The 27,907-nt window shown below is 37.8% G+C and overlaps 2 protein-coding genes and 1 long non-coding RNA gene across 4 annotated transcripts in view; 2 read left to right on the top strand and 1 right to left on the bottom strand.

Moving 5' to 3' along the window:
- The window catches only part of LOC144973073 (FMRFamide receptor-like), a 52,191-nt gene extending 50,563 nt beyond the window's left edge, over positions 1-1,628 (bottom strand). The window contains exon 1 of one of the 2 annotated variants that reach the window (XM_078915064.1): positions 1,525-1,628. The gene's annotated coding sequence lies outside the window, so the exon portion shown is untranslated. The other variant, XM_078915067.1, reaches the window with a different exon arrangement.
- LOC144973074 (uncharacterized) lies at positions 1,215-27,547 on the top strand. Its single transcript, XR_013645475.1, has 3 exons — positions 1,215-1,319; positions 1,653-1,724; positions 26,687-27,547. It is a non-coding gene; the product is annotated as an uncharacterized LOC144973074 (long non-coding RNA).
- Positions 3,225-9,307, top strand: LOC144973072 (uncharacterized). The gene is made up of 2 exons (XM_078915063.1): positions 3,225-3,527; positions 7,755-9,307. Exons 1-2 carry the CDS (start codon positions 3,338-3,340, stop codon positions 7,868-7,870), a joined length of 306 nt encoding a protein of 101 aa, XP_078771189.1. The 5' UTR covers positions 3,225-3,337; the 3' UTR covers positions 7,871-9,307.
- Positions 27,548-27,907: the final 360 nt, after the last annotated feature.

Genomic DNA, 27,907 nt, shown 5'->3' with positions numbered 1-27,907 from the left:
CTCTCTTCTCTCTCTCTCTCTCCTCTCTCTCCTCTCTCTCTCTCTCTCTCTTTTTGTCATAATGTTATCCCTTCCCCTTCCCATCTCATTGTAAAATGAAAACGTTCTGCTGTTTGCAGATACATGTATGATTGTTTTGTTTTTTCTCTCTCACTAGGCATTTGAAAAAAAAAAAACAACCTGAAAAAAAAACAAAACAACTTAACCTTTTAAAGGCGAATATCAATCTTACTTGGACCAAAAATAAAATCTTACCGTTTTCATCAAAAGACAAAAAACAAAATACAATTTAAAAACATGAGCTTTTATATAGGGCAATATCAACCCAACGTGCTCAAAGCGCTTTTTATCAATATTCTTACTGCTCTTATGGTGGAAACGTTTTTGTTTTTCTGCGTTAAAAAATAATATAAATGAAGACTATTATTTGAAAACAAAAAAAATCAGTGTCACTGGCAAAGGGTTAATTGCAGTACTCCTGCATCCTGTGAGACTCCTACGGCACTTGCTAATCATAAAAAGGAAATAGCAATCAACAATACTAAGGTGAAAAAAAAAGAAGAAAAAAAAAAGGTGGGGGGGGGGGGGGGGGAGCAAATCCAGTAGCAATGCAACCTTTTAGCGGCGAAATTCGATCTTTGACCTAACACCAAATCTTCTATCATCAAAAGACAAGTAACGGCAAAACGATTATAGACAATTGAAGTCCGAGTTGCGATAGTCTGACTGCTCTCTTGGTGGAAACGCTGTATTCCCCGTTAACAATAATAAAGATAAAAGCAAACTATTATCTAAAAGCAAAAAATTAGCTTCGCCGTTAAGGGGTTAAGAACACCTGCAACTGCTGCCAGCATCCTTGAGATGCTCTACGTCACCCAAGGTCACCACGTCTCCCTTTCGTCTTCATGCAACACCCCCACCTCACCCTCCACTCTCATGGTGGTGGTGGCGGCGGATAAACAAGGCCTTTTTTTCTTTTATTCAATCAACTTGACTGCTGGTGGACCCTAGGCCTCTCTACAAGTCCAAGAAATAATACTCACTTTTTCTCTGCTCCAACGAAAATATCTACCCCCTACCGGTCTAATTATTTGTAGCAGACGTCAAATTTCTCAAAACGGTCACGTGACACTGTAAAAACAACACAGGAAGTCCATGAAAGCTTATTTACGGCATTTCCTTTGAACCGTGTAAACAACAAAATTTCGTTTTCATTCGACTCAACGGGTCAGATTGGCCGGTATTTTTTAACGAACTAAAGTTCTGAAAAATCAAAATGTTTCTTAGAAAGGTGAAAGATGCTAGTTTTTGAAACAGAGGTAGGTTTTTAAAAAAAATCTTTATATTTTACGTGAATGCATGCTCAAGGCGAGTTGGACGTGCAGCGGAGGTTGGTAGGCCAAAGGCCCACCTCTCTAGGAGCTTTTGGAATGTCTCCCCATATTACGGTTACGTTATTATAGCGTTTATGTCCGCAATCAATTACGATGAATTAACATAAAGAGAACATAATGTAATACAGACCGTGATGATTGTACTTGTCATGTTAGCATACATGAGGACAAGGAAATGAATACATTTTATGGATAGAATATATCAACACTATTAACAATGATATACGATTCTTAAATTTTTGCTTTTTGAAATTCCAGACGTGTAACCAACGGCTTCACAACCTAGAGATTGCGCAAGGGAACAAAGTTCGAATTCCAAAAAGCAAGAGTGTAAGAAATCTTTTATTCTGCCCCTTAAATGAATTTTGATTTCATCATCTTTGAATACAAGACACGTTTAAATATACTTAAATGATACTTCTTTTCAAAGAATCTAATTTTTAGTGAAATTTAACGATTTATAAACCGACGTCACAATTTTTATTGTAAACATATTATCATTACGCGTTACAAGAGAGCAGTAAAGTTGGTGCAATAAAATAAACAATATCACGTGACCATTTTAGAAGCACGTGGCAAAACACATGTTCCTGGCTTTGACAGCTCACCTTCCAATGTAAATTATAGAAAAAAAATAACCATTAAAAAATGTCTGTTAGGTGGAAAAAGAAACACATATTCATAAATACTCGATCATGCGTCAAATAATATCTAAATATGGATTTTTTATTAAACAAATGGTAAAATTTACCAAAAATTACTGTCGGTCTATTTTTAGACAACGGTCAAGATTATTCTCCAAAATCAATGCGCTTGTGTGAACAAATCAAGAACTATTTAAAATATGGTTTTCGGAATAATTTAGCCATATACAAAGAATTTAACTAAATAACAATTTTATTTGTACGTGTTTGTTTTTAACTGAATGTGTAGGGTAAAATCGGGTAATTTCGCCGTTTTTTCACTGTCTCACTTCTGGCCTGCCGTGGGAGGCCAATTTGCCAATTGGGCAATCCAAACACTGACAATAAGTTTACCTGGCCAATCAATTATTTTTTTGTGAAGTGTTAACGTAGATTTATATTGTATTTTATTCACAAAAGTCCTTTTAAAACTGCCACTGTTGTCGGGTACATTCGCCGCACGTCGGGGAACTTCGCCGCCACTGGCGGGTAACTTCGCCGCGAGATTTTGTACTTAGTTTTTCTCCCTACAAGACAATATGAGGAACAATTTCCATTTCTTAAACTCTTCTTGTCCTCAAATCTCTCTACATTATCCAATACTGCAATATTAACACATATTTATTGGCACTTGAATCGAGTGTGATGATGTATGTAAAGTGCCTTCCTGTGGATACATTACAATGCCAATCACAAGATCAGAGCCTGCTGCCCATCCATACCCGAGTCGACTGATTTGTGGTTATTAAACCCACTTACATATTTATTATTTACTTTTCTTAACTTAGTTATATTTTAGTGCTAACGCACAGCGTCTATTGCACACTAAAATCGTCTTTGGAATAATTATAGTATGATGATAGTGATGTGCGGCGAATTTACCCGAGAGTACCGGTGAATTTACCCGAAATTATAGATTTTTGAAATATTGTATTACAATTTTTAGAAATATTTTTCTGATGATAATATACACTGATAATGAAAATAAAATGGATATGGATGACCACAAAGTCAATACAACATTGATTTTGTGACCAGGGCCTTCACATTCAACTGCACAAACTAGGGGAACGTTAGTGTAGGGTTGCCGTTACAATCAAAAAGTCAAGGATGTCACAGCATCTTGATTACTACATGTCATTTTGAAGTGCTATAACTCTTAAAGATTTCTCATTTGCTTCCTTCAAACTGAAGCAATACGTACATTCACATCTTGTCTTTTGAATACGGACTATTCCAACGTGAGGGGTGTAAGGATAAATGTTCACCAAGCATTATTTCTTGGGGGTGGAGGGTCGCGGCGAATTTCCCCGTCGGCGAACTTACCCGATTCTACCCTATTATCTACAATTTGAACGACAAAAACGGGAGACCTGTTTTGTGCGCAACGTTGTCCGGCTGCTAAAGTTCCTAATCACCAGCAAAGAATGGCAGTCCAACTCATGCAAAGGTAAGATTCCAATTTCAGTGTTTGAGTTTGTAATTTGTATCGATTGGTTTTGAGAGCAGGAAACGAGTTAGTTCAATATTAATCCACAATAGCGTTCGGGTATTTAACTTTGGATGTCTCACCGGCATAATGCGTTGTTTAATTGTTTTCATTTCACTTCGCAATTTGACTGTCACTGTCAGTGTCAGTCATTACAGTACAGCTTAACTCGCCGATTCTCACTTACAGAGTTTACGTTTCCTTCACTTATGTCTGCTTCATGCTCATTCAGTGAGTGATTCGAATACTGTGTGAGAGAAAACACTTTTCGTAATTTATGACATTTTATGGGTAACGTTTACAGTCTAGAACGTGTGTCAGTCATAACTTGACCGAAAAAGAAAACAGAAAGGAACAAAAAAAAAAGCAGGCACCCCCCTACTCAGCAGGTGGAATCTCAACAAAAGTTGTATTTTTTAAATCCTCATCTTTCGTGGTGCGAAGCTTTCATCGCTTGTCATATTTTATTGACTCTCTCTTTCCTAACCTGATACGCTGTGATTATCCCCAGACACCTGTCTGGGGATAATAAAAATTCGTTATCCCCAGACACCTGTCTGGGGATAACGAATTTTCATTATCCCCAGACGCATATTTGAAACTCCGCTCTTTTAAACAATAATTCACATTCCAGAATATGGAATGTTTCCAGATGTACATAGAAATAAGGAAAGTTAATAAAATATCTATAAAAACATAAAATTAACCAAGATTAAAATCAGTTGTTACTACATATACACAATATGCGTCGACTTTGAAGTGGGTGTCATGGCCGAATGGTTTAGTCGTCTGCCCTGCAAGTTTGACCAGAATCGACGTTGTGGGTTCGAATCCTGGTAACGTCACTTTTAAAAAAAAATAAAAAAATTCCGTCTTCTTTTTACAGAACGTTGAAAGGGATAAATGTCCCATCCATCCTCCCCCCCCCCCCCCCACCCTCTTTTTTTAATTTTTTATTAATAATAAAAATAATATTATTATTGATAATAATATAATGATGATTATGATGGTAATAGTAATGATAATAACAATTATTACAATTATTTTTATTATTACAATTATTATTATTATTATTATTATTATTATTATTATTATTATTATTATTATTATTATTATTATTATTATTATTATTATTATTTGACCAAAACAAAAAAAAAAAACAATAATAGATCTAGAGCAAATTAAATAATGAAATAATATTATCGGAGAAATAAAAAATTCAACTGATTAAAAAAAAACTCTTGCTCAGAACACGGAACAAAAGTGAAAACAACGAAAATCAATTGGGAAGAAAGAAAGAAAAAGGAAAAAAAAAAGTGTCGCGACTGGTTCGAATAGGAGTAAAATGAAAGGTGGCCTAACCCACTGAGCTGTCTACCCACATCGCTATCGGAATATCTTAAAATTCATATATGAGCTAAACATATTTCCACCATTTTTGCTTCCTTGTTTTGGTAGTTATTTTCATCTCTGATTCGAATCAAATTATGTTGTTGGATCTAGTTTTGTGGACGTGTGATACTAAATTGTATTGTTTTGTGCGCAGAAGTCAGGAAAATAACAGGTGTCGGTTTTGGGCTTTGGGGCGAACAATACCATGGCCTAGGAATTCGTCCGCGAAATAAAAAATAATTCCCGGTCATCCCCAAAATTGTGGCCAGAATGAGCAAATTATAGAAACAAGAGATGATCAATAAAGTTAACAGGTAGGTAGGTAGTGAAAATTTAAATGGTTGGTGGACTATGAACAGATTTGATGATTAACAACTTTCTTCCTGGTTGAAAATAAAAAGTCGAATTGCCAGTTTGACGTTTTCAGATCAAAGTAACAAAAGAAATTTCATTGATCCATTTGCTTTAAAATATTTTTTTAAAAAGAGCTGGATTTGACATTTGATCACTATTTACTTTCATCTTGTGTTAAATATCTTTTGATATATTAACTGTTTTGGGACACAACCACTCGTATTTTTTCCAGAATATTTGGTATTTTTCACGCCTAGTTTGGAATTTTGCATAAAATCTTTCTGCCCACTTGCTACATGCGTCTGGGGATAGTATCCCCAGACAGTAGTCACTATCAGACAGGTGTCTGGGGATAACAAACATTGGTTATCCCCAGACACCTGTCTGGGGATAACGAATTTTTATTATCCCCAGACAGGCGTCTGGGAATAATGACAGCCAACCTGATAATAGATTTCGAAACAATCTTTAGGTCTTCATTCTCTCATTATCTGTTCATGACTGGAACTGGAAAAGGAACAAGACACAAAGGCAAAGGGTCTCTGCCACCTATTTTCAATATCTTGTGTTGTTTGAGGGATTTAGTTGGTAGCCGTTTTTGCCACATAAGACTTTTTGTTATTGTTTTTGCTGAGAGTCGATGGGAGAAGGAATGGCAGAGACGGAGGAAGGGGTGGTGAAAAAATGAGAATGTCTGGGAAAAGAAAATGTCCCTCTCAACCCCTTATCGCATCTTTGATATTTGGCAGGTGTCAAACTACATGTATGACGTTTTGGATCTTCCAAGCCTATTCGCCTTATTTGGTCGGTAGCTGTGTGAAAGAAAACATATTTTATTGTAAAATGCAGAGAGTGCGGTCTGATATTTTCGTCATCGCTATGATTATTCCCAGACAGGGTCTGCCAATAACGAAAATTGGTTATTCCCAGACCCAATATTTTTGTATTAAAAAAAAAAGAAAACAAAAAAACAATTTTAAGAAATTCATGCTCAGAAACGGAACAAGGCCAAACAAAAAAGGAGAAAAGAATAGACTCGCTCAAAAAAAAAAAATAAGAAAAAAAAAAGGGGGGGGGGGGGGGGGGGGGAGGGGGAAGGAAAGCGATTGAGTTCGAATCTGTGCAGCTAAAATGAGCAACGAGTTTCCTTGGCTCAAGAGAAGTGAAAATGAAAAAAACTGTGTTTAAGTTTTTGTATGAGTGTTGGGGGGGGGGGGGGGGGGGGGGGGGGGAGGGGAGGGGGAGAGGGGGTCGTGAGGTTTTGTTACAGTTTTATACACATCCCTGTTAGTTTAATCAATTTTGTGGGTAATGATTAAGAGGGGCCTGGTCCTACAACTCTTTACGGATTTACCTTGGATTGAAATGAAAACTAAACCTCTCTGATTACTTTAGATTACCTAATTTTATTTCATACGTTTTTTTATAAAGAAGAAGCTTTTTAGGATTTTGTAATTCATAGGAAACACCATGATATGTGAAATGATGTCTTATCTAAATTTTGCCTCAGGAATAATAAGCGAACAATTTTGAAAAGCTCTCTCTGTTGATTGAATTATCAAAAATTTTATTTGTGATCAGATATTTTATTTGACTTTAAAGTGAAATCTCGAGGCATTAAAATATATTCAATGTTTATTAGACTTTTCTTATGTGATCAGAAAGTTAAATACAGGAAATATTGATCAAATGAGTTCACCGGAAGGTAAATAAAAGCCCATTTTTAAAAAAGCTAATTGACATTGGTTATGTAATCTTGCCTTCATGATCATAAACCTCTGATAAAATTAGACCCGACCCAACGGTTTTAACAACCTTGTGGTATCTGAGTTCCAGGTCCAATATGTTTTCTAATGTTTTTATTGAATATAAGCAAACCATTAAGAAATAGGTCATGTCTATATATTCAACATTGAATGATATTTCTTCTTACATTTTACATTGAAATAAGTGGTTCTTTAGAGTAATAAGGCTCATGGAACTAGAGTTTTTCCTGTTTCTGTAACATGAAGCAACAGACCTTAAATAGTGCTTGATAACTTTCTTAAAAAATAAATAGTATTTCATTTTACTTTGAAATAATTGGTCCTTTAGAGTCATAAGGTTCATGGAACTGGAGTTTTTCCTGTAACATGAAGCGACAGACTGTAACAAGTGCTTCCTGAAACCTGAATAAGTTGCACATTTACATTTTACTTGTAGAGTTAGATCCAGTTATTCATTCAAACATTGGTATCTTAATTTCGAATTGTCATTTAATTAATACATATAAAATTAAATAAATCCAATGATAATAATTGATAAAATAAGGTAATTATAACTTTTATTCATTGTTTGGTCCATATGAATTTTACTTTATGATTTTGTGTGAGATGATATTGCTTTTTATGGGACCATGGGAAAATGGTTTAGAATGCCAAGCTTCTCTTTTTTTTTTTTCAGATCTAAATAACATTACAACAAGAATGAGTCTCTGCATTCCTTTAATTGTTCTGGAAGCATTGGCCTGCCTATACCATGGGAATTACTCAATTTATATTCAGGAAGAAGTATCATAATTATTATTATTATCATCATCATCATCATTGAGTCTTATCCTTCAAGATTATCAAAATGGCTTTCATGTTACTGTATCTTATAGAATTCCTTGAGAATTCCTAATATATCATGATGGACCCTTCTTTGTTTTTTGTTTTTTTTTGGAATTAATGTTTTTCTTCTATATTCTATATTCTTCATAAAACCTCTCAGCTTTATTGACCTAATCTAGAGACTAGAGAGCGGTGATTAAGAGAACAGGACCATATTTTGCTTTCGAGCGTTTCTTAATTTTAAAAGCAGCTTACTGTAGTTTGTAAAGATTTTTTAAAACTTTTTTCTAATGACAGTGTCTAATACACGTTAAAACCAATGCATATCTATCCCTATGTAATTTTTGGCAGTGATCTCTCCATTTTAATGGTATTGTCTCCTGTTTCTTTATAAAAATGCCCTGTGAGCTTGTTATACACCTGAAAGAAACATTTACATAGGGAAGTCAAGAAGAATATAGCAAAAGAAACCTGCTTCCTTGGTTATGAATAAGAATAGGCATGACCTCTTTATCTTGTCTACCATTTAACTTTATAATTATTTTTTAAAGTTTATGATATCCTTTTCTATATTTATAATTTAATTTATCAACAAGATAAGAGTACTGATGAATCCATCTATGTAGCTGATTTGTAATGGTAGTAGAATTTGATAGATGGGACCATGTGATGTTGCAGAACATATTTTTAAAAATTGTATTGCATTGTTTCATTTATCAGCAACATCATATTAAATAATGCAGTGGCTTAATCACAAATTTTCTGCACTTCATATGCAAGACAGTGATGCTTTTGTGCTACATTTCTCGAAATATTCACAAAGTTTCTGTATTTTGTAAATAAGACCATGGTGCTTTTGTCTTAACTAGTTAGTCGCAAATTCTGCCGTTGTATTCCATTTCTCGAATAAAATTCTTTTCTATTTATTCTATTTATTTGCAAAGTTTCTGCACTTTATAAACAAGAACATGATGCTTATGACTGGACAGAGTATCGCAAATTCTTCCTTTGTGTTCCATTTCTCGAATCAAATTATATTGAATTTTATTAAATAATCATTTTAATGGCTAACTTTCTGCACTTGATAATTATAAGCAAGACCATAATACTAAAGTCTACACATGTTAATCGCATGTTCTGCCTAAGAAGTACATTTCTTGAATCAGAACCTTTCTTAACCAAAGCTTTTGCTGAGGCTCTTACATCACAGATTTAAAAAAATGGAACTACACAGTTTCAGTAATAATTATCAATTTGTTTTCTTTTTTTTTCTTTCTCTTTCACAGGATGAGAATACAAGCATACTTTTAATGGAGAAACATCATATCTATATTTTTTTAATGATTTCAGTGTGAATAACATGAATATGAATGAAATGACAATAAAAGTGATATAAATTTATAATCTGTTTTTAATTTATTTGGATTTCACAAGTTGTGTTATGGCACTCAGATACAGCAGGACGGGTGAGACTGAGAACCAATCCTCACAATAGCACTAGAGGTCTTGTATATGCAAGATGTGATTTCCATTGATACAGTTTAAAGACTGTCCTGTTTTTATTCATTCCGGTGCACGCTGTAGGTTTTTTTTTTGTTTCTTGTTTTAAAAAAGATTCTTTGGGCTTTTTTCTTTCAATCTAAGTCTAAGACTTGATTGAATTCTGACTCAATGCAAATCAACTTTGTTCCAACTCCTCAACTTCAAATTACAATGAACTTGTGCGCCCTTCCTTCTCTGTTAACCTACAGGTTATTGGATATGTAACTTTAATATATAGCTATATATGTACGTCTACCACAATGATAAACTAGCTATTTATCTAAATATCTTGCAATCGTCTTTTGTAATAACTTTTCATTCTGGGTTACACATAAAAGTTAGCAGTGCCGGGTTACAAAAGTACTTTGATGTTAAAAAGATCAGCATCCTGTCATCTTACTTATATATTGGCAGGTGTAAGACTTATTCATTTTGCAAGTCATCATCGTCACAGTTTCGCACCAACACCGAACCCACTCAACAGCATCTGGGGACTCTTGGGTCATGGTCAGTGCAGCTGAGCGCATCCTGGCATTCTCTAAGGATGTCTGCTCTGGGCACCCACATGTACACAAGCTACTCTCAGCCAGCCCCACTTTTTCATGCTTCCAGTTGTTCTCACAAGTTTTGCCTGTACTCTGTTCAGTGTTACCAATTCATTCCTGGGGAGCACAGTTCCGTAGGACAGTTCTTCTCTCAGATCTCCAACAGCTTTATTTGCATGATTGTTCCACTCTCTCCACGTGGAACGCCTGTATACAGCTGCATGGTCAGGGTTCATGCTTTCTTCCATCGTGAAGCTCTTTCTCAACTTCAGTCTACTTGTCATTGGGCTGTGCCTTGGGTCAATTTTCTATTTATATTTCTGGGATTTGGAATCAGTGGCTTTTTGAATGTGGGGAGGTGCAATGCCAGCCAGCCGATGGAGGACTGGAACTGCAGTCGGTTTCAATTTACTCTAATGATCCGGCAGGTGTTTTTTTGACATGGCAGGATCTTACTCAGACTGGTGAGACCTATTCGGCTGATGAATAGCAGAGGGCTACAATGGTTGTCCTGACTGTTTTCAGATCTGCTCCCCATGGCGTGTAAGTTTTTGCCTCTTTTCTTATGAAGTTGTTTCTTGTGGCCACCTTTGCTGTTGTTTTCTTTGTGTTCTGAGAAAAGGACATTGTGCGGTCTACGGTAACACCGAGGTACATGGGGAATGTGTTTTTATCCAATATGTTCCCATTCCAGATGTTCAGTTTCCTGTTTTCTTTAGGCTTGGCGGTTCTTTAAAAGGAAAGCACACACTTTGAGTTTTTCCTGGGTTGGCAAGTGAGTTCTTTAAATGTGGCCTCAGAGAGTGGCTCCAGGACATCCGTTAGTCTCTCCTCAATGGTCTTGAAATCAGAGGCCTGGGACGCAAGACACAGATCATATAGAAACCCCCTGATGTTCTCAAAATGAGGTTGGTCATTGGTATAAACGTTGAAAAGGATAGATGCAAGTACCGATCCTTGAGGGAGTCCGTTCTTTTGTAATCTGCTTTTCTTCCCATTCATTTCCACAAAAAAGTGACGGTTTGACATAAGGAATTTTATTATTGCAACTATTTTTGTGTTACGAGTTACCCTTGCAACCTTTAGGAGCAGTTTCCTATGATTGACTGTGTCATAGGTAGCTGCCAGGTCCACAAACACAGTTCATATAATTTGTTTGTTCTCGTAGAGATGACTGATCCTACCTCAATGGCGATAGGTCTGTATACAGTAGAACATGAAAGTAACGTACTCGGAAATAGCGAGTAAAATCTAAATCCCCGTTTTTTTCCCTTATTTGAGTCAATAAAATTAGCATGAAAGTAGCGAGTATGAAAAAGAGGTCAACTCGGAAATAACGAGCATTTCCTGCCCCAGTTTTGCTTCTTGCGACGAAGTAAAGCAAAACAAGAGACAATGGCAATTTAAATATTTTTAGCCTAGCCGGCTCTTTTCTTTGCTTATTTTTCGTTACGAGTAATATTACATAGTAGCCAAGTCTGTAGTAGTACATAATAGGCGACACAAATTTGGGTGGGGGTTGGGTTTGTGTGCGTGTGTGTGTATTGGGGGTGGGGGTCAATTATTCACCTAATGTGGTGCCACGCGACGCGCGAGGTAAGCACATGTCAACATGCCTCACTTCGCAGCATCGGTCAGCGAGTAGCATCGTTAACGAACGACACGATCAGCGAGAGAGGGGAGTGTGGAACCATTATTTCAATGGGTCAGTGATTTAGTGATGCGCTTGCTTACCTCATCAAACATGCCGAGTGCATACAAACACTCGTGCGCACACACACACACACACACACACACACACTTCTATGTTCTTGTTTTTTTTTCTAGTCATGATTTTACTTGAAAAAAACAACAAAAAAACAAAAACCAAGCAATCTGCCACTTCTGTGAAGAAATTGAAATAGGGGCAACGGCTTTTACTCGAATTACACACTGAGGGGAATAACCAGCAATATTATTATAACCTTTCCTGGCAACTCGGGAATAGCGAGAACTCGGAAATAGCGAGTAATCAGGAGTGGACCCGTCGAACTCGCTATTTCCGAGTTCTACTGTACTGATTTTGGTATGGGGTTGCCGACAGTTTTTGACATGTCTGGAAGACACAAATGCAAGGTCTGTTCTCCAGCGAGCGCTTGGAAAGGATGCTTCATGCGTCATAGAAGAGTGTCAGTGTCAGATTATATTGGTCAGCCCATTCCTCAACAGTATCTCCATCTTTGTTGTTCTCATTGTATCCTCATTTGGTGCTGTGGCAGTTAAAGTCACCTATCACAATCATTGGTTTCTCACTAGTGGTGGATGTAACTGGCCACTTGAATGGCATTGGTGGAGGTTTGTTGACAGTAATATCACATTGAAGTGTCTGCTTTCAATTCTGAGAATTTCCACCTCACTTACTGTCATGTCCTGGTTGTATGTCACTTTTGTTTTGTCTTTGACTTTGACGTAGTTAACGCTACCGTGAATGTTGCTTTCATGTTGTTTGACTAAATGCATGCCAGGGATGTTTAGTGCCACGGTCTTGTGCGTCTCTTGTAGTTGTAGACAGAGTTGCGTCGCTGGATTGCTACAACACACACAACACCAACATTTTGCAAGTATCTTTAACACTTTTTAAAATCATTAATAAACGGTGATACTGACAACAACAACAATAATAATTGTTATTGTTATTATATTATTATTATTATTATTATTATTATTATTATTATTATTATTATTATTATTATTATTATTATTATTAGTAGTAGTAGTAGTAGTAGTAATAGTAGTAGTAGTAGTACGGTAGTATTAGTAGAGGTCTTGTAGTAGAAATAGTAATAGTAACAGTTGGACCAAGTACATAAATATGAATATTTATACAGCGCATTTCTACAGATAGCCGTGAGCAATGCGCTTCACAATGTTTCATATTTATCCCCCCACTTCAACAAGCCGTATGGAACCATATTTCTTTGTCATACAGCCTGTTAGGCGACCCTTGTGTACTAAAACTGTCACTACACTATCCGCCATTTCTGTAGCCAGATACTCATTCATTGAATGATTCAATCGAATGGGGTAATGTGTGTATAATTTTTCACGATAAGTCACCCATCCTATTACTGATCACACTTAGCATTGGCATTGCTCGACTTTTTGTGACAAGACGAAAACCGTACCGCTAAGCCATACGGTCCATTAGTTCTCGATAGTATAAAAGTCTATAGTTTTGTGGTATCAGTGGTTATAATACTGTAGTGGTAGTGCAGTTATAGTTAGAGTGTAGAAGTAGTAGTTGTCTTCTGTCAAAAGGGTCATCTGAGCGAAGAGATAGGAGATAGATTCGAATTTACTCTCTTCATTACATTGACCGTATGCTTTGACTTTGATCATTTGATACGCTGTAAAAAAAAAAAGAAGTATGGTCCGCCTTAACCAAAAACAAGCAACCATCCTCGTTTCCCTGGACATAGATATGGTTTTGTTTACGGGAGGAGGGGGAACCATGATTATGGTTTTCCTATAAAATAAAAGAAGGGGCATTTTGGCGATAAAAAAAATATGATCGTGGCCTCCCTAGCTATCTCACTGAGTCTCAGACTTGGAGTAAACAGCTTGAATTTATTCGCGCCAACTTCAGTTTGCTGCCTTAGCAACATGTAAACAAAAAGTTGGTTGGATGCGCATGACATTACTAAAGGTCAATTGCAGCACAGTTCGGGTCATTTATAAAAAAAAATCTGGGTCACGTCTGACGTCAAATGTCTGGTCACGTGATATTGTTTATTTTATTGCACCAACTTTACTGCTCTTTTGACTATGATGGCGCCGTCAAAACATAACCCATATAATTAGATGCAAATGACCCGAAGTCTGCTACAATTGTCCATTACGTATGTCATACAGATCCATTCAACATTTTTGTTTACACATTGATTAGCAGCAGACTGTCAACTATCAAAGGACATGGGTCCTTTGTCTTGTTCCTATCCCAGCCGTGAGCAGGTATCTTGAGACCTAAAGTTTCAAACTCGGAACAAACTTTTATTAGGAAATGGTGAGAGTCAATTATATTATGAATAGGCTAGACATTTGCCGGTTGAAAGTGGTGTGCATGGCACTACGAATGATCATGGTTCTTTGTTTTATTTATTTTTTTTTTTTTGGTTGTTTAACTTTGTTGACATTCCAACTACTGGTGGTGGTGGTAGGGGGGGGGGGGGTATGTTTTTTTATGATTGACCAACGTTCCATGTTGTTACTATGTGATCAAATCTACACGAAATAACAATCAAACTCAATTCACAAACAAAATCTATCATCTCTTCTGAAACCCAGAGTTGAAACCACCCTTCGACAGAACTTTTTTACACAGAGAGTTATTGAACGTTGGAACTCATTGCCAGCAAATGTCGTTGAAGCGCAAGCGTCAATACTTTCAAGAATATATTAGATGCTGTGTTGGAAAGTTATATGCATAGTGTAGAAGTGCCTCCCACTCAAAATAGCTATGATCAAAAGATCGGTAGAGAAAGTGCAGTGTAGACTAGTGCGGGGCGGTCCTTGGCAAGCTTAAGGACCACGGTCCTACGGTCCTTGGGAAATGAAGACCGCAAGGACCGGTGACCGGTCCTTTTCGACATTGAACATTCCTGAGAGACTGTTGGAAATTCGAACCGTTTTGACCTTTGAGACCATGGGATCGTTCATTCTTGAACCGTTAAAGACCGCTACACGATGAAAACCGTGGTCTACAGGAGTAAAACACACGGAGTAGTCACACTCATTTCAAATTGTAACCTAATTAGAGAAGAGGGGTGATGCCTTCTTTATTTGCTCACCGTACTTCATTGTTACTTCGATAATTTAATAAAATTTGAAATTTATCCCCATTAACGGAGATAATGGCATCGCCCAAGGCGTTGATCGAGTTGTTCGTGGCGTTGATACACACACGCAACTCCTACTACCCCCCCCCCCCCCCCCCCCCCCACACACACACACACAATTAGAGGGCAGCGAGCATTGAAGAGTAAGAGAGAGACGTGAAGTTATAATAAGAGGGGGTGGATGAGGTAATAAGAGGGGTCGATGGTGACTTTTCGCCAGATCTAACAAACTCAGCTACCCATTCATTGCTGAGTAGACAGGGATTCAGAAAAAAATCGACTGCACCCGGGATCGATCTCTGGCCCTTTGCGTATAAAGAGAGTGCTCTATCAACTGAGCTATCGGGGTCCCCAAATATTCTATTGGACTTTTTTAAAATTCAGACGTTATAACTGGGTTTTTTGGAAGGAAGAAACTAATGAAACTCATATTATTTGATTAGTAAAAACACCAACGAAATTTTAATATTATTGTATTATTTTAAATGACAACACTGCGATAGAAAGGAGTGGTGACAAGAGATGGACAAAAGAAAACAAAAAATCGGATTTGCTACTTGCTAGGTTCGACACACACACACACACACACAAACACACACATCTTTAGTAGTCACATACATTTCAAACAATAACCCATTAGAGAAGAGGGGTCATGCCTTCACCATAGATCATTGTCATTGCGATCATTATGGTGTAGTAAATTTTGAAATTTACCCCGTATAATGGAATCGTCCAAGGCGTGCGCCTCCTGTTCCCCCCATCTCACACACGAAAGGGCGGTTTGCGGAGTGGAGGTTGGTGGTCGTCTGCCTGTATGGTCGTCTGTGTCGTTTAGTGTATGGCAAAGGGGGGTGGGTGCGATTAATTAAGTGGGATGGGTGGTGATTGGTGGAAGATAGGCAACCGAAGCAACGAATCGCTGGGGCAGGGTTGCCAGTTTGGCATTTTAAATGCCAGATTCCAAAAATCTGGCATTTTTGAAAACCGTTTGGCATTAGAAAAATCATTTGGCATTTGGCATTTTCATTTGGCATTTTCTTTTCTTGTATATTATACTTCAAATGACACCTTTTCTTAATTATTTCTAAACGCGTAAAAACAAACATCTTCACATTTCTTTTTCATTCTTAAAATCCAACCGTGGTGTAGTGGTTTACCACTCCACTTAGTAGTCAGTAGGTAAATAATTACCCCAACAGGAAATTTAGTATAATTCAAAAAAAAAAAAAAAAAGAAAAGAAAAAGAAAGGAAAACACGCAAGCCACCAGGATATGATAGTAAATTGTCTATCAAAAGTGAGTAGTTTTCTTAGTGGGGGTGGGAGTCAACAGACTTTGGCATCTTTTTGAGTGTTTTGGCATTTTTTGAGTCTTCCCCTGGCATTTTGTTGAAAAATAATCTGGCAACCCTGCGCTGGGGAAGTAGTAGGCTATGGCGCGAGACCGTAGGACCGTGGTCCTTGCAAGGACCGCCCCGCACTAGTTGAAAGGTGATAAGAAGTGAGGACCGCCGCCGATCTTCCCCTATGGACCGGTCTTCGGTTCACAGCTAAAAGACCGTCGGACCGCGGTCTAGACCGGTCTTCAGCGCGGCACTAGTGTAGACTAGTCCCTGATCACAAGATCAGGTAGGAAAATGCACTAGATCTGGGCCCGTTCTAATGAACGCGGACTTACTTTAGTAATTTACTAGTCTAGTAAATGACTAGCTAGTCTTTAGCCCAAGCTTAGTAAGTGTCTTAAAAAATCGGATTCAATGAGCATTATTTAGTCTCGGACTAGCTGGGCTTAAGCCTAGAAATGGGCGTGGCAAGTCCTGACCTAGTCCTGACCTAGCCCTTGACTCTATCGGTTGTTTTGTGCTGCAGTTTGGGTTCTTCTGACGCAAAAGATTTAATCAGCGCCACATCCGCTTTCGTTTTGTTTAGATTCTATTTCCTTTTGAAATTCATTGACGAAAATGGAGCTCAACAAGAGAAAAACTATAACTTTTCAAACCCTGAAACTGCAGCCCTCCTGGAAAATACAATTATGTCGAGATTGCAGCACTCCGTGACAGTGCAAAAAAAAAGAGAAGTACATATATTTTATCTTTGTCACTAATGAAATAAAATAAAAATAGGCTATAGCACGGTCACTGACACTGGGCATCTGTAGGACTGTAGACTGTAGGCTAATACACCACCTCAAACATTTGTCAGTCCATATCTTTGCTTTTATGAGGTCTATTTTCATTTTGAAAAGTTCAAAGTGAACAACTAAATGACGCCAATTCAGTGGTGTATTTGGTCTATCATGAAATGAAATAAAAATAGGCTACAGCACGGTCACTGACACTGGGCATCTGTAGGCTAATACACCACCTCAAACATTTGTCAGTTCATATCTTTGCTTTTATGAGGTCTATTTTCATTTTGAAAAGTTCAAAGTAAACCACTAAATGACGCCGATTCAGTGGTGTATTTGGTCTATTTTCATGTGAATAAATATTTTATTATTGACTTTTCCAAAATTCCAATAGGTCATTCATTTGTATGTCGTGATCTATTTTTCCTTGATTTCAGCTGTCTCAGCTCTAAACTATACTTTTCTTTTTCAATAAATAATTCATTTTCTGTTTGCAATGTATTACAGAGATGTTGATTTACCACATGTAAAAATTTCAAAGTTGTATCTGAAGCTGTTTCTGAATTATACTTGATTATCCATTGGGATGCAGTGCTTTGGTCACATTTTTTCCTATTAAGCTATATAGAGATTTTCCACCACATAAACGGTCATAACTTTTTAACCAGTTGAGATAGAGCGATATTTTTTCACTCTAGTTAATATTTCACTCCCCTTTATTTTTCTACGCTAAATTAATACCCATAGCCACTATTTTGAAAAATTCTTGCAAGTGCCTACTGTAGGTCAATGCCACTCACAATGGTGCTTTGTATTTGTATAACTCTAGACTACTTTGGATTGTGCTTATCTCCCTGCTCTGCTCTCTAATCCACCTTTTTACTACTTGGCAAGAACAGGCAAGGTGGCAACCCGGTCTCGGATTTCTAAAAAAAAAAAGAAAGAAAATTAATGAAAAAAAAAAAAAAAAAAAAGCAGGTTGGCATGTTCAATGAAAATTTTGTACTACTTCCACCCGTCCATAGAGTACACTTATGAGATTTCAACCTCTGAGGTGAACTTTTTGGACATCAAGGCTGTATTGACCAGCACGGGAGTACGGACCACTGAACACTACAAGGAAACAGACAGTCACAGCTACCTGCTCTATCGGTCATCCCATCCGGTGAAGTGCAAAGACTCCATCCCATTCAGTCAGATACTCCGCTTGCAGAGACTCTGTCTGGAAGATGATGAATTTGCGCTTCAACGTGATCGAATGCTCGATTTTTTTAGGGCACGGGAATATCCCGAAAGGGTTTTGCTTAAGGCTGTCCGGAAAGCCAGCCTCGTGTCGAGAGAAGCAGCAATGAGGCCTCGCAATGGCAGGAAGCAGGCGACACAGCGCCCCATTTTAGTCCTCACGCATCACCCCCATGCCGATCAAGTGAGGAACATCCTATTGCAGAACTATGGGATCCTCCAGGCGGGCGAAGACACCCACAGAGTTTTCTCAGAACCCCCGTTGGTAGCATATCGACGGGATCGTAACCTGAGGGATCTCCTTGTCAGAAGCCGCCTGGAACCCATACCCAGGGATGGACCTAAAGCCAGATCGTGTATGCGACCCCGATGCAAGACTTGTGGGCACCTGTGTGAGTACGACAGAGTCAGCTTTCCAGACAAGATTTGGGACATCAGGCGGCCGTTTACTTGCACTGACCGTAATCTAGTCTATGCGATTATGTGCTCCCTGTGTGGGATTGCTTACGTTGGTGAGACCGGAAAGAGGCTGGGTGACAGATTCGTGCAGCACTTGCGTGACATATCGAACTGTGCAGACACAGCAGTTGCCAGACACTTCAATCTGCCAGACCACTGCGATGAACAGTTTGTGCGTGTGTGTGTGCTAAGTTTTTGCCATTCGGACACTTCCGCCCGTCGACGTAGGGAAACTCACCTGATCAAGTTGTTGGGAACGCTGACTCCACGCGGACTCAACACCAGGATTGACCACCACTAGATGTCAACGTCACCCATATTGGTACTACCGCAAACTCGGGGACCCGAGTCTCTCTTGCTTAGTTTACCCTAGATACGGTCTGCCGCCTGGAATGATGACACCGGATGTTGCTTATCGTTGTATGCCAGATTCTTATCGTTGTATGCCAGACTGGCATTTTCTTTTTTATGTGTTTTATTATTATGTGCGAATTTAATGTATAATGTTTTTATACGTTTTGAACCCGTTTTTGAACAAATAAACGTATATTTGAAAATGGGTAATAAAAACAGTAAAACATTTTTTTGACGTGTTCAATCATTTGGATTTCACGTGGGGTTCTTTGCCGTTTTTTTTTTGTCTGGTGTGTTTGTGTTTTTCACGCCGCGGCATTTCGATTCTCATCGTTGTATGCCAGATTGGCATTTTCTTTTTTTCGTGACCAGCATTTTCTACAAAATTATGTGTTTTATTATTATTATGTATGTACATGAACATAATATGTATTATATGCGAATTTAATGTCTAATGTTTTTATACGTTTTTGAACCCGTTTTTGAACCCGTTTTTGAACAAATAAACGTATATTTGAAAATGGGTAATAAAAAAAGTAAAACATTTTTTGACGTGTTCAATCATTTGGATTTCACGTGGGGTTTTTTGCCGTTTTTTTTTTTGTCTGGTGTGTTTGTGTTTTTCGCGCCGCGGCATTTCGATTCTCGTAATGGCGTTACAATTATTATATGCTCATGCGAGGACAGAAGAAGACGCTATTCTCTTTCTCCAGACTAACGGGTTATTAACAAGAAATCCACCAAATTGTGCGACTTGCAACCGAGTCACCACTCTTATAAAGAAAAGTGCCACAAGTGACAACAGGTACTGGCGTTGCCCTACCCACAAGAGTGTCAAAGTTCCCTTAAGGAGAGGATCGTTCTTTGAACATCAGTGTCTTCCTCTGAGGAAAATTGTTGAGCTGCTCCTTTTGTGGGCTTTCAAGGAGCCGATTCTAAACAGTACAGGGCTCACTGGAGTGAGTGAAATTCTGTTTTACAGTGGTATGGTTTTTTTCGAGACATTTGTTCGTGGTGGCTTTTGAACAACCCGTACCAAATAGGTGGTCCAGGCCTCACAGTCGAGATCGACGAAAGTCTAGTGGCCAAAAGAAAAAACAACGTGGGCCGAGTTGCTGAGCAACGGTGGGTGTTTGGTGGTGTGTGTAGGGAGACGGGACAGGGATTTTTAGTGGTCGTGGATAACGACAGATCAGCGGCTAGACTGTTGCCACTTATTCAGGAGCACATCGCCCCTGGTTCCACTATACACAGTGACGGCTGGGCTGCATACAACGGGATAGCCAACCTCCCAGTCCAACCTCCAGATCAACACCTGGTGGTGAACCACACAGCTAACTTTGTTGACCCCCAGACAGGCGCATGCACCAACACTATTGAGTGCTATTGGAAGAACTGCAAACGCAGGTTCAAATCTATGCTGGGTGTCCACAGTAGTCAACTGGAATCTCATTTGGATGAATTTATGTGGAGGGAGCTATACGGGAAGACTCACCAAGAAGCCCTTCGACATATTATTCTCCATCTTTCGCAGTGGTATCCAGTATAGGGTGAGTTATAAATACTGTTTACTACTAGTATATGAAAAAAAAAAACCCAACAAAACAAAACAAAATCCAGTCCAGATCTAATTATCTACTATGAATCTAGAAATAGATATATTTAGATCTCGAAGCGATCTAAATTTTATATTTTAAAAGATATTAGATCTAAAAAAAAATTAATTAAAAAAATAAAAATTTTGGCCAAAAAATAATTTGGATCTAGATTTTATATTTTAAAAGATATTAGATCTAAAAAAAAATTAATTAAAAAAATAAAAATTTCGGCAAAAAAATAATTTGGATCTAGATTTTATATTTTAAAAGATATTAGATCTAAAAAAAAAATTAATTAAAAAAATGAAAATTTTGGCCAAAAAATAATTTGGATCTAGATTTTATATGTTAAAAGATATTAGATCTAAAAAAAAAAATAATTAAAAAAATAAAAATTTTGGCCAAAAAATAATTTGGCCAGAAATTATTTGGGGTCCCCGAGTTTGCGTAAAAAATAAAAAAGATTTAGCCAGCAATTTTTTACGTAAAAAATATAAAAAATTTGGCCAGAAATTATTGGGGAAATTTTTGGGTCCCCGAGTTTGCGGTAGTACCCCCATATTCATCACCACTGTTGCTCTCACTACTGCCACTACAGCTACTGCTGCTGCTGCTACTACTACTACTACTACTACTACTACTACTACTACTACTACTACTACTACTACTACTACTATTATTATTATTATTATTATTATTATTACTACTACTACTGCTACTACTACTACTACTACTACTACTACTACTACTACTACTACTACTACTACTACTACTACTACTACTACTGTTCATACTACTAAAACTACAACTCTACCTATCTATCTATCTATCTATCTATCTATCTATCTATCTATCTATCTACTGATTATCCACCAATTCATAGTCATCTACCTTCCTAGCTATCTCTCATTGTGTCCACTCATGCACTTTATTATCCATCAATATACATATAGACCCAGCTATCACTCGGCTGTTTACTCGCCCTCTCTCACCTCCCCCCCCCCCCTTTTTTTTTAAATTTATTTATTTATTTATTTATTTATTTATTTATTTATTTTTATTTTCTCTCTCTCTCTCTCTCTCTCTCTCTCTCTCTCTCTCTCTCTCTCTCTCTCTCTCTCTCTCTCTCTCTCTCTCTCTCTCTCTCTCTTTCTTTCTTTGTCCCCCCCTCTCTCTCTCTTTCTCCCTTCCTCTCTCTCTCTCTCTCTCTCTCTCTCTCTCTCTCTCTCTAATTCCCCCTCTCTACCGGTCCGCCTCAAACAACCCCCCCCCCCCCCTGCCCCTCCCTGCCCCCCCCCCCCCCCTTTTTAAAATTTTTTTTTCGCTCTCTCTCTCTCTCTCTCTCTCTCTCTCTCTCTCTCTCTCTCTCTCTCTCTCTCTCTCTCTCTCTCTCTCTCTCTCTCTTCTCTCCCCTCTTTTCTATCTATCTACCTATCTATCTGTCTATCCATCTATTTATCTATCTATCTATATATCGGTGTATTCCACTTTACTATCGCATCGCCACCCGTATTTCCTTCGCGAAGATTCGACCTTCGCTCATCCAACAACCCCCCCCCCCCACCCCCCACCTCCGCCGTGACCCTTTCACCTCGCCCCCTCCACCGCCCCCTACTGTTTCACTATAACTTTCTACTACATACTACACTACTACTACTACTACTACTACTACTACTACTACTACTACTACCACTACTACTACTACCACTACTACTACTACTACTACTACTACTACTACTACTACTACTACTACTACTACTACTACTACTACTACTACTACACAATATGTCTTTTATCTTCCATTATAGTCTGGAACGTTCTGTTCCCTGACGCTGACCTTTGCTTATCAATTAGATCACCCCCCCCCCCCCCCCCTTGGGGCACCCTATCCGCTACCCACGCCACGCTAACATTTCATTCATACTGCAACCACCATTGAGTACAGACGATACAAGTTATTTTTCATTATATTTTATTTGTTTTCCACGTTTATTTGTGTATTGTTGTGCTGACGAAGGGTTTGTACCCGAAACGTCCATTGTCTGTTTTGTTCCCATACGAAGCCTTTCCATTTTCACTCTTTCGTTAGTATTTTACGATCACCGGCTTCAGGCAGCCCTTACCGTTTTCTACTTAGCCAATAAGAGCACCGTACGGTTTCCATTGGGTAAATTCCTTGGAACGCACATTATATTGTCGTGGTTATTTCCTCGGATAAGTAATGCTATATAGGAAAAAATAAAAGTGCTAAAAACGCACTGTTCTGAGAAATTGCCAGAGTGGTTCTATATCAGGTGTTAATTATACGGGTCATAGCTACCTATATGCCAATTTTCAGGATTTCAACCCCAATGTGCACGGTTTTAGCCTCATTTTCCCTAATACATTGCATATGAAGAAAATATATATTTTTACGCAGTTATTTCCCTTGTTTAATATAGCTGTAATAGGTAAAATCTAAGGCCTTAAACCGATACGTTATGATTGATTGCCAGAGTGGTTCTATATCAGATGTTTTTTCTATGGGTCTTAGCAAACTGAATGCAAATTTTCATGCTTTCAACCCGAATTTGCACGGTTTTAGCCTAATTCCCCCTACTACATAATCAATCACTGCATGAGCATGAAGCAGACTTGAGTGAAGGAAGCGTCAACGTGAGAATCATTGAGTGAAGCTATTGACTGTTTGTCAAATTACCAAGTGAATCCTAAAGATGAAAACAACTCTACAAAGCATTCTAGATTATGGGAGTGAAATATACAAAGACAAAGACCAAATAAATGACAGTGTGACATTGAATGTAAGTTTCAATTTAATATGCGAAAACAGATAAAATGGACGTTTCGGGTTTCCCCTTTATCAACAAAACAGGAAGAATGAAACACTACAGACGAATGAGATAATGTGGTAGTGGCGTTGTTAAGATGAATAAACAAAAAACATTGATGGGCAGGAAATAGTATGCTACTTTGTAAGGAAGCACGAATTAAAATAGAGCAATATATATTTATAAAAGGTGCGCAATTAATTAAGTGAAAAGGGGGGAGGCGGGAAGGAAAAGTGTAATGTAATTAAAAAGTGAAATATAATCACGTGTAGACTATTGTTGGAAAATAAATACAATGGAATTGGAAATAAATACAAAATATAAGGGATGTAGGTATTAGTATAAGCATCAGTGGCAGTAGCAGCAGCAGAAAAGTAGTAGTAGTAGTAGTAGTAGTAGTCGTAGTAGTAGTAGTGGTAATAGTAGTAGTTCGTAGTAGTAGTAGTAGTAGTAGTAGTAGTAGTCGTAGTAGTAGTAGTAGTAGTAGTAGTAGTAGTAGTAGTAGTAGTAGTAGTAGTAGTAGTAGTAGTAGTAGTAGTAGTAGTATGTATGTATGCATATATGTATTTAAAGGAAAAGACGATGGGTCGCCGGGGGAGTCGGAAGGAGGGGGGGGGGGGGTGGATAAAGGTAAATAGTATAATATTTAAATGAGGTCCAGTTTCGAGTTCATGCAATGAGGTGAAGGGGTGTTCAGTTTAAGTATCAGTTCTGCCTCCCCGTATTTCCTATGTTGTTTAGTGGTGTGGCAGAACTGAAGGACAGAGATTTGGATGTCGTACAATCCTCGATGACTGGACCCATTGAAGTGGTAAGCGACAGGTTTGTCCTCGTCGTTTTCAATAGACCGCAGATGTCCAAACCTGTCGCTTAATCTCTTGCCAGTTTCCTCCACGTAGGTCTTGTGGCAACGTTTGCAGATTATAGCGTAAAATAGGTTACGATCCGTGCAGGTGAATGAGTGTCGGATGTACCACACTTTATCCGGGAAATTGATGAAATTTTCCACGAATTAGTGTGGGCACGTCCTGTAACTGCAACATCCACAAGGTTCCGTCTTACATTGGTTGCCTACCATATCCATCGTCAAGCGGCTCCTAACTAGTATGTCCTTCAAATTTCGGTCCCGTCTGGAGACGATTAGAGGCGGTTTGTTGAATGCATTCCAGGTTTCTACATGCTCATGAAGAATCTGATGGTAGTTAGATTTTAAAATGTTGAGGACTTCCTTGTTGTGTGGATCTTAAAGATAAAGACCGGAAATGTATTACGGGTTAATATTGAACTGAATCGATTACAATCGATGCAAATTATAAACTCGTACACTGAAATTGAAACCGTTCGTATCGTTTGGTTTCGCGTTTGAGGCTGGTGATTAGGACCCAGAACACGTATTTAGCCTCGTTTTTATTAACGGCCTAAGATTTCTACTTTCTCTTTCTCCTGTGTTATCTAGCGTGGCATATGTTGATGATAGTCTGCTAAAATAAATTTTAATTAATTTACTTTTGCTTTTTAGAGTGTTTTTTTTTTTATGAAATGATTATTATTTCAACAGCATTCTAACAATCCAGGATTAATTGCTTTGTGATTTCCAACAGGATTTAGCATAAAATGGGAAGGAAGTGCTCAGTCGTAAATTGTCGAAGTGGATATCGTCCCACTCGAGATAATCCACCATCGGCACCGGATGAAACGATTATTGTTTTCGTTTTCCATCTGACGATGAACCAAAAAGGCTTTGGATTACATGTCTGCCCAATTTATTGTAATTTGAGGATGTGACTGATAACATGAGCGTGTGTTCCTTACATTGGCTGAAAGACGCTGAAATGATTCGAACTGTTGGAAGAGCCTTCCGATCTGCTAATCTACCTTCTATTTTCCCTAACGTTCCACAATCTTGTATCCCTCTACAGGCTGGCAGAAATAATTCTCGCACTACAGACAGATCAACAGCACAGTCAAGAACTATTATTATTGATGGAATGGTTGCATTTCCGTGCAAGAGAGTTGTTTGATGAAAAGGACTTTCATGAACGCTTTACTAACATATTTCTTTGCCATCCTACAGGAGGTGTTGTTTGATTTAAGAAGCCAAGAGGGCTATACACTTCGTGTAGTATAAGCAGAAATGGCTCGATTTGTGTTTTTTCTATGTTTTTTAAAAATATTTTATCTTCCTCAGGTGCTCTGGCTTTATAATTTGAATGTTACAAGGATGCCATAAAATAAAGAATTATCCAGACTTTACTTCTAGTGACACGCAAGTGAAGTGTTGGAGTGTTGATGCATTGATAAACTATGTTATTTCAAACGGTGAAGATGATCCACATGTGAAATTTCTACAGCGCAATGTTTATGTTATAAATGCTTTAAAATAAACGCATTTACTCCACAGAGGACCTTTGTAATGCTTTTACTTGGTATTCATTGTCTCGTTCTCCCTAGTCCCAGCTTAGGAATTAGTTACTATTACCATCCATTTCTACTTTCAGAAAATTACCTCTGCAGCAAAAGTATGAGTAATGCAGCTTTATTTACCTCTATTTTCAGGAGCCTCAGTGAGAGCAACCGGGGATCTGTATAGATTGTTGATGAGATTCACATCAAAGCCGTATCGTGGTGGTGAAGACTTTGGTTTTGCTCGTGATTATCCTGACAGAGCAGCTACAACAATGCTTGGTATTATGGTGAAATGTTTTTTGGTTCAAGATCTTTCCTTGCTAGACTCGTTTCCTAATATTCACTAACTTCTGAATTTCAATTTCAACAGGTTGCTGAAGTAATGACACCTCTGGAGGAATGTGGAGGAAATGTTGTTACCATGTATTTGATAATAAGAGAGTAAATCAATTTGACACACGATGAGCAAAAGCCGTGGGTTGCTAAATCCCCTGAAGCAACTAATCACAAACCTCTTTTTTTATTTATGACCCAGTTCACCTGTGCAAGAACATACGTAATATTTGGATTTCAGAAAGAATTGGTACCATTGCTTTTTCACATTTAGATAGTCTTGATCCCACAGACAAGAAGATGGCATCACCAGCTGGATATTCTAAACTCATGGGCAGATATCGCAAGGTCCATTAGGTCTTATTCCACTTTCTAATCCTCGCATGCATTCTCTTACCGCAAATATAGTAAAGTATCTCTTCTGAACCTGCAAGTGCTTTGTTGATTTGGCAAACTTAATTTTTTCTTACCTCAGATAACAGTCTCCATCATGATTATGTTGCTCATGGGTTTTTTTCAACAAGACGATATTGAAAGCCATGTTTGTCACTTACGCAGATCAGCAGAGTGTAACTATTGCATTGCAATAAAGAATGCCTCACACACCAATAGCATTGATCGTGCCAAGCTCATGCCAACATGACAACATATATTGATTAAAGTGGAGCACCGCATGCTTCTAATTTATGTGACCTTCCATTTTCTGACAATGATATTTTGCTTTCGAACCTTCCTTGTAAACAGTCAACTGATTAGACAAGGTCTCTTTTTATATTGCATCAAAACACCCGGATCTACAAGGTCATCGTTAACCTTAATGCGGCCACATTTTGAATTGTGACGGTCACAAGTTCGTTAAATACAGAGTGAGGTACAAATTGTGTCATGAAATGGAATCATTTGGATTATTCTTCCAGTGGATTAAGTTGTGTTTCTTATTTGAATAAATATTTCCGAGGATTAATTTGTGGTTGTGATATTCATGACCTGTAAGTAGACAATGGTGATGGCTCTGAAAGACTACTTATGATTGGACACTGGACAATCACAAAATATTTGATGTCTGATTTGAAAGATCCATATACCTAATGAACTGTAGGATGAAAAGAAGGAACTCAACATACTTTATTATTAATTTTTATATTTTTATATTTCATTACTATTATTTTTAATTTAATTTCCTTTTGATGCGTTGATTTTATAGACTCGCTCCTTAAACACACTGTTCATGTTTATTGAATGATCATCAGATTTATCACGTATCTATCGACATAAGAGTTTTCTGATAGCCTAGTACATCCGATATTGCACAGACGCAAATTCATAGGCAATCTCTGCTATGTCCTGATAAACTTGCCTATTGGATAATAAAAAAAATGCTTATTCAAACATTCAGTCAGTGTGAATAACATTATCCGGAAAGGGTTAGATCTAGGAAATTTTTTTGTTTGTTTGTTGCTTTAGGTCTCTTCCAACACAATTGAGGTTATATGAGAGACCGCTGAAACAAAAAAAAACAAGCAATCTAACAAAAATAGTACAAATGTAAATCAAAATCATAACCTAAAGATATCATAAGCTAAATTATAAATAACCAAGAACAAACAGGCAGAAGATTTACAGAAAAAAAAATATCCCCTGTCAAAAATACAATCACAAACTAAAGAAGCAGGATAGGCTAGTAAAGAGAAGAAGA

Source organism: Berghia stephanieae, chromosome 5 (genome assembly GCF_034508935.2).
Source record: "Berghia stephanieae isolate SIO BIC M18660-M18661 chromosome 5, UCSD_Bste_1.3, whole genome shotgun sequence".
In the NCBI taxonomy this organism is placed as follows: Eukaryota; Metazoa; Mollusca; class Gastropoda; order Nudibranchia; family Aeolidiidae; genus Berghia; species Berghia stephanieae.
This window is presented reverse-complemented; position numbering and strand designations above follow the sequence as displayed.

Excerpts from the sequence above, each read along its gene's own strand:
- LOC144973072 (XM_078915063.1), top strand. The coding sequence starts at position 3,338 with ATGTTCACCAAGCATTATTTCTTGGGGGTGGAGGGTCGCGGCGAATTT. Across the intron at positions 3,528-7,754 it reads GCAGTCCAACTCATGCAAAG|ATCTAAATAACATTACAACA; the intron begins GTAAGATTCCAA and ends TTTTTTTTTCAG.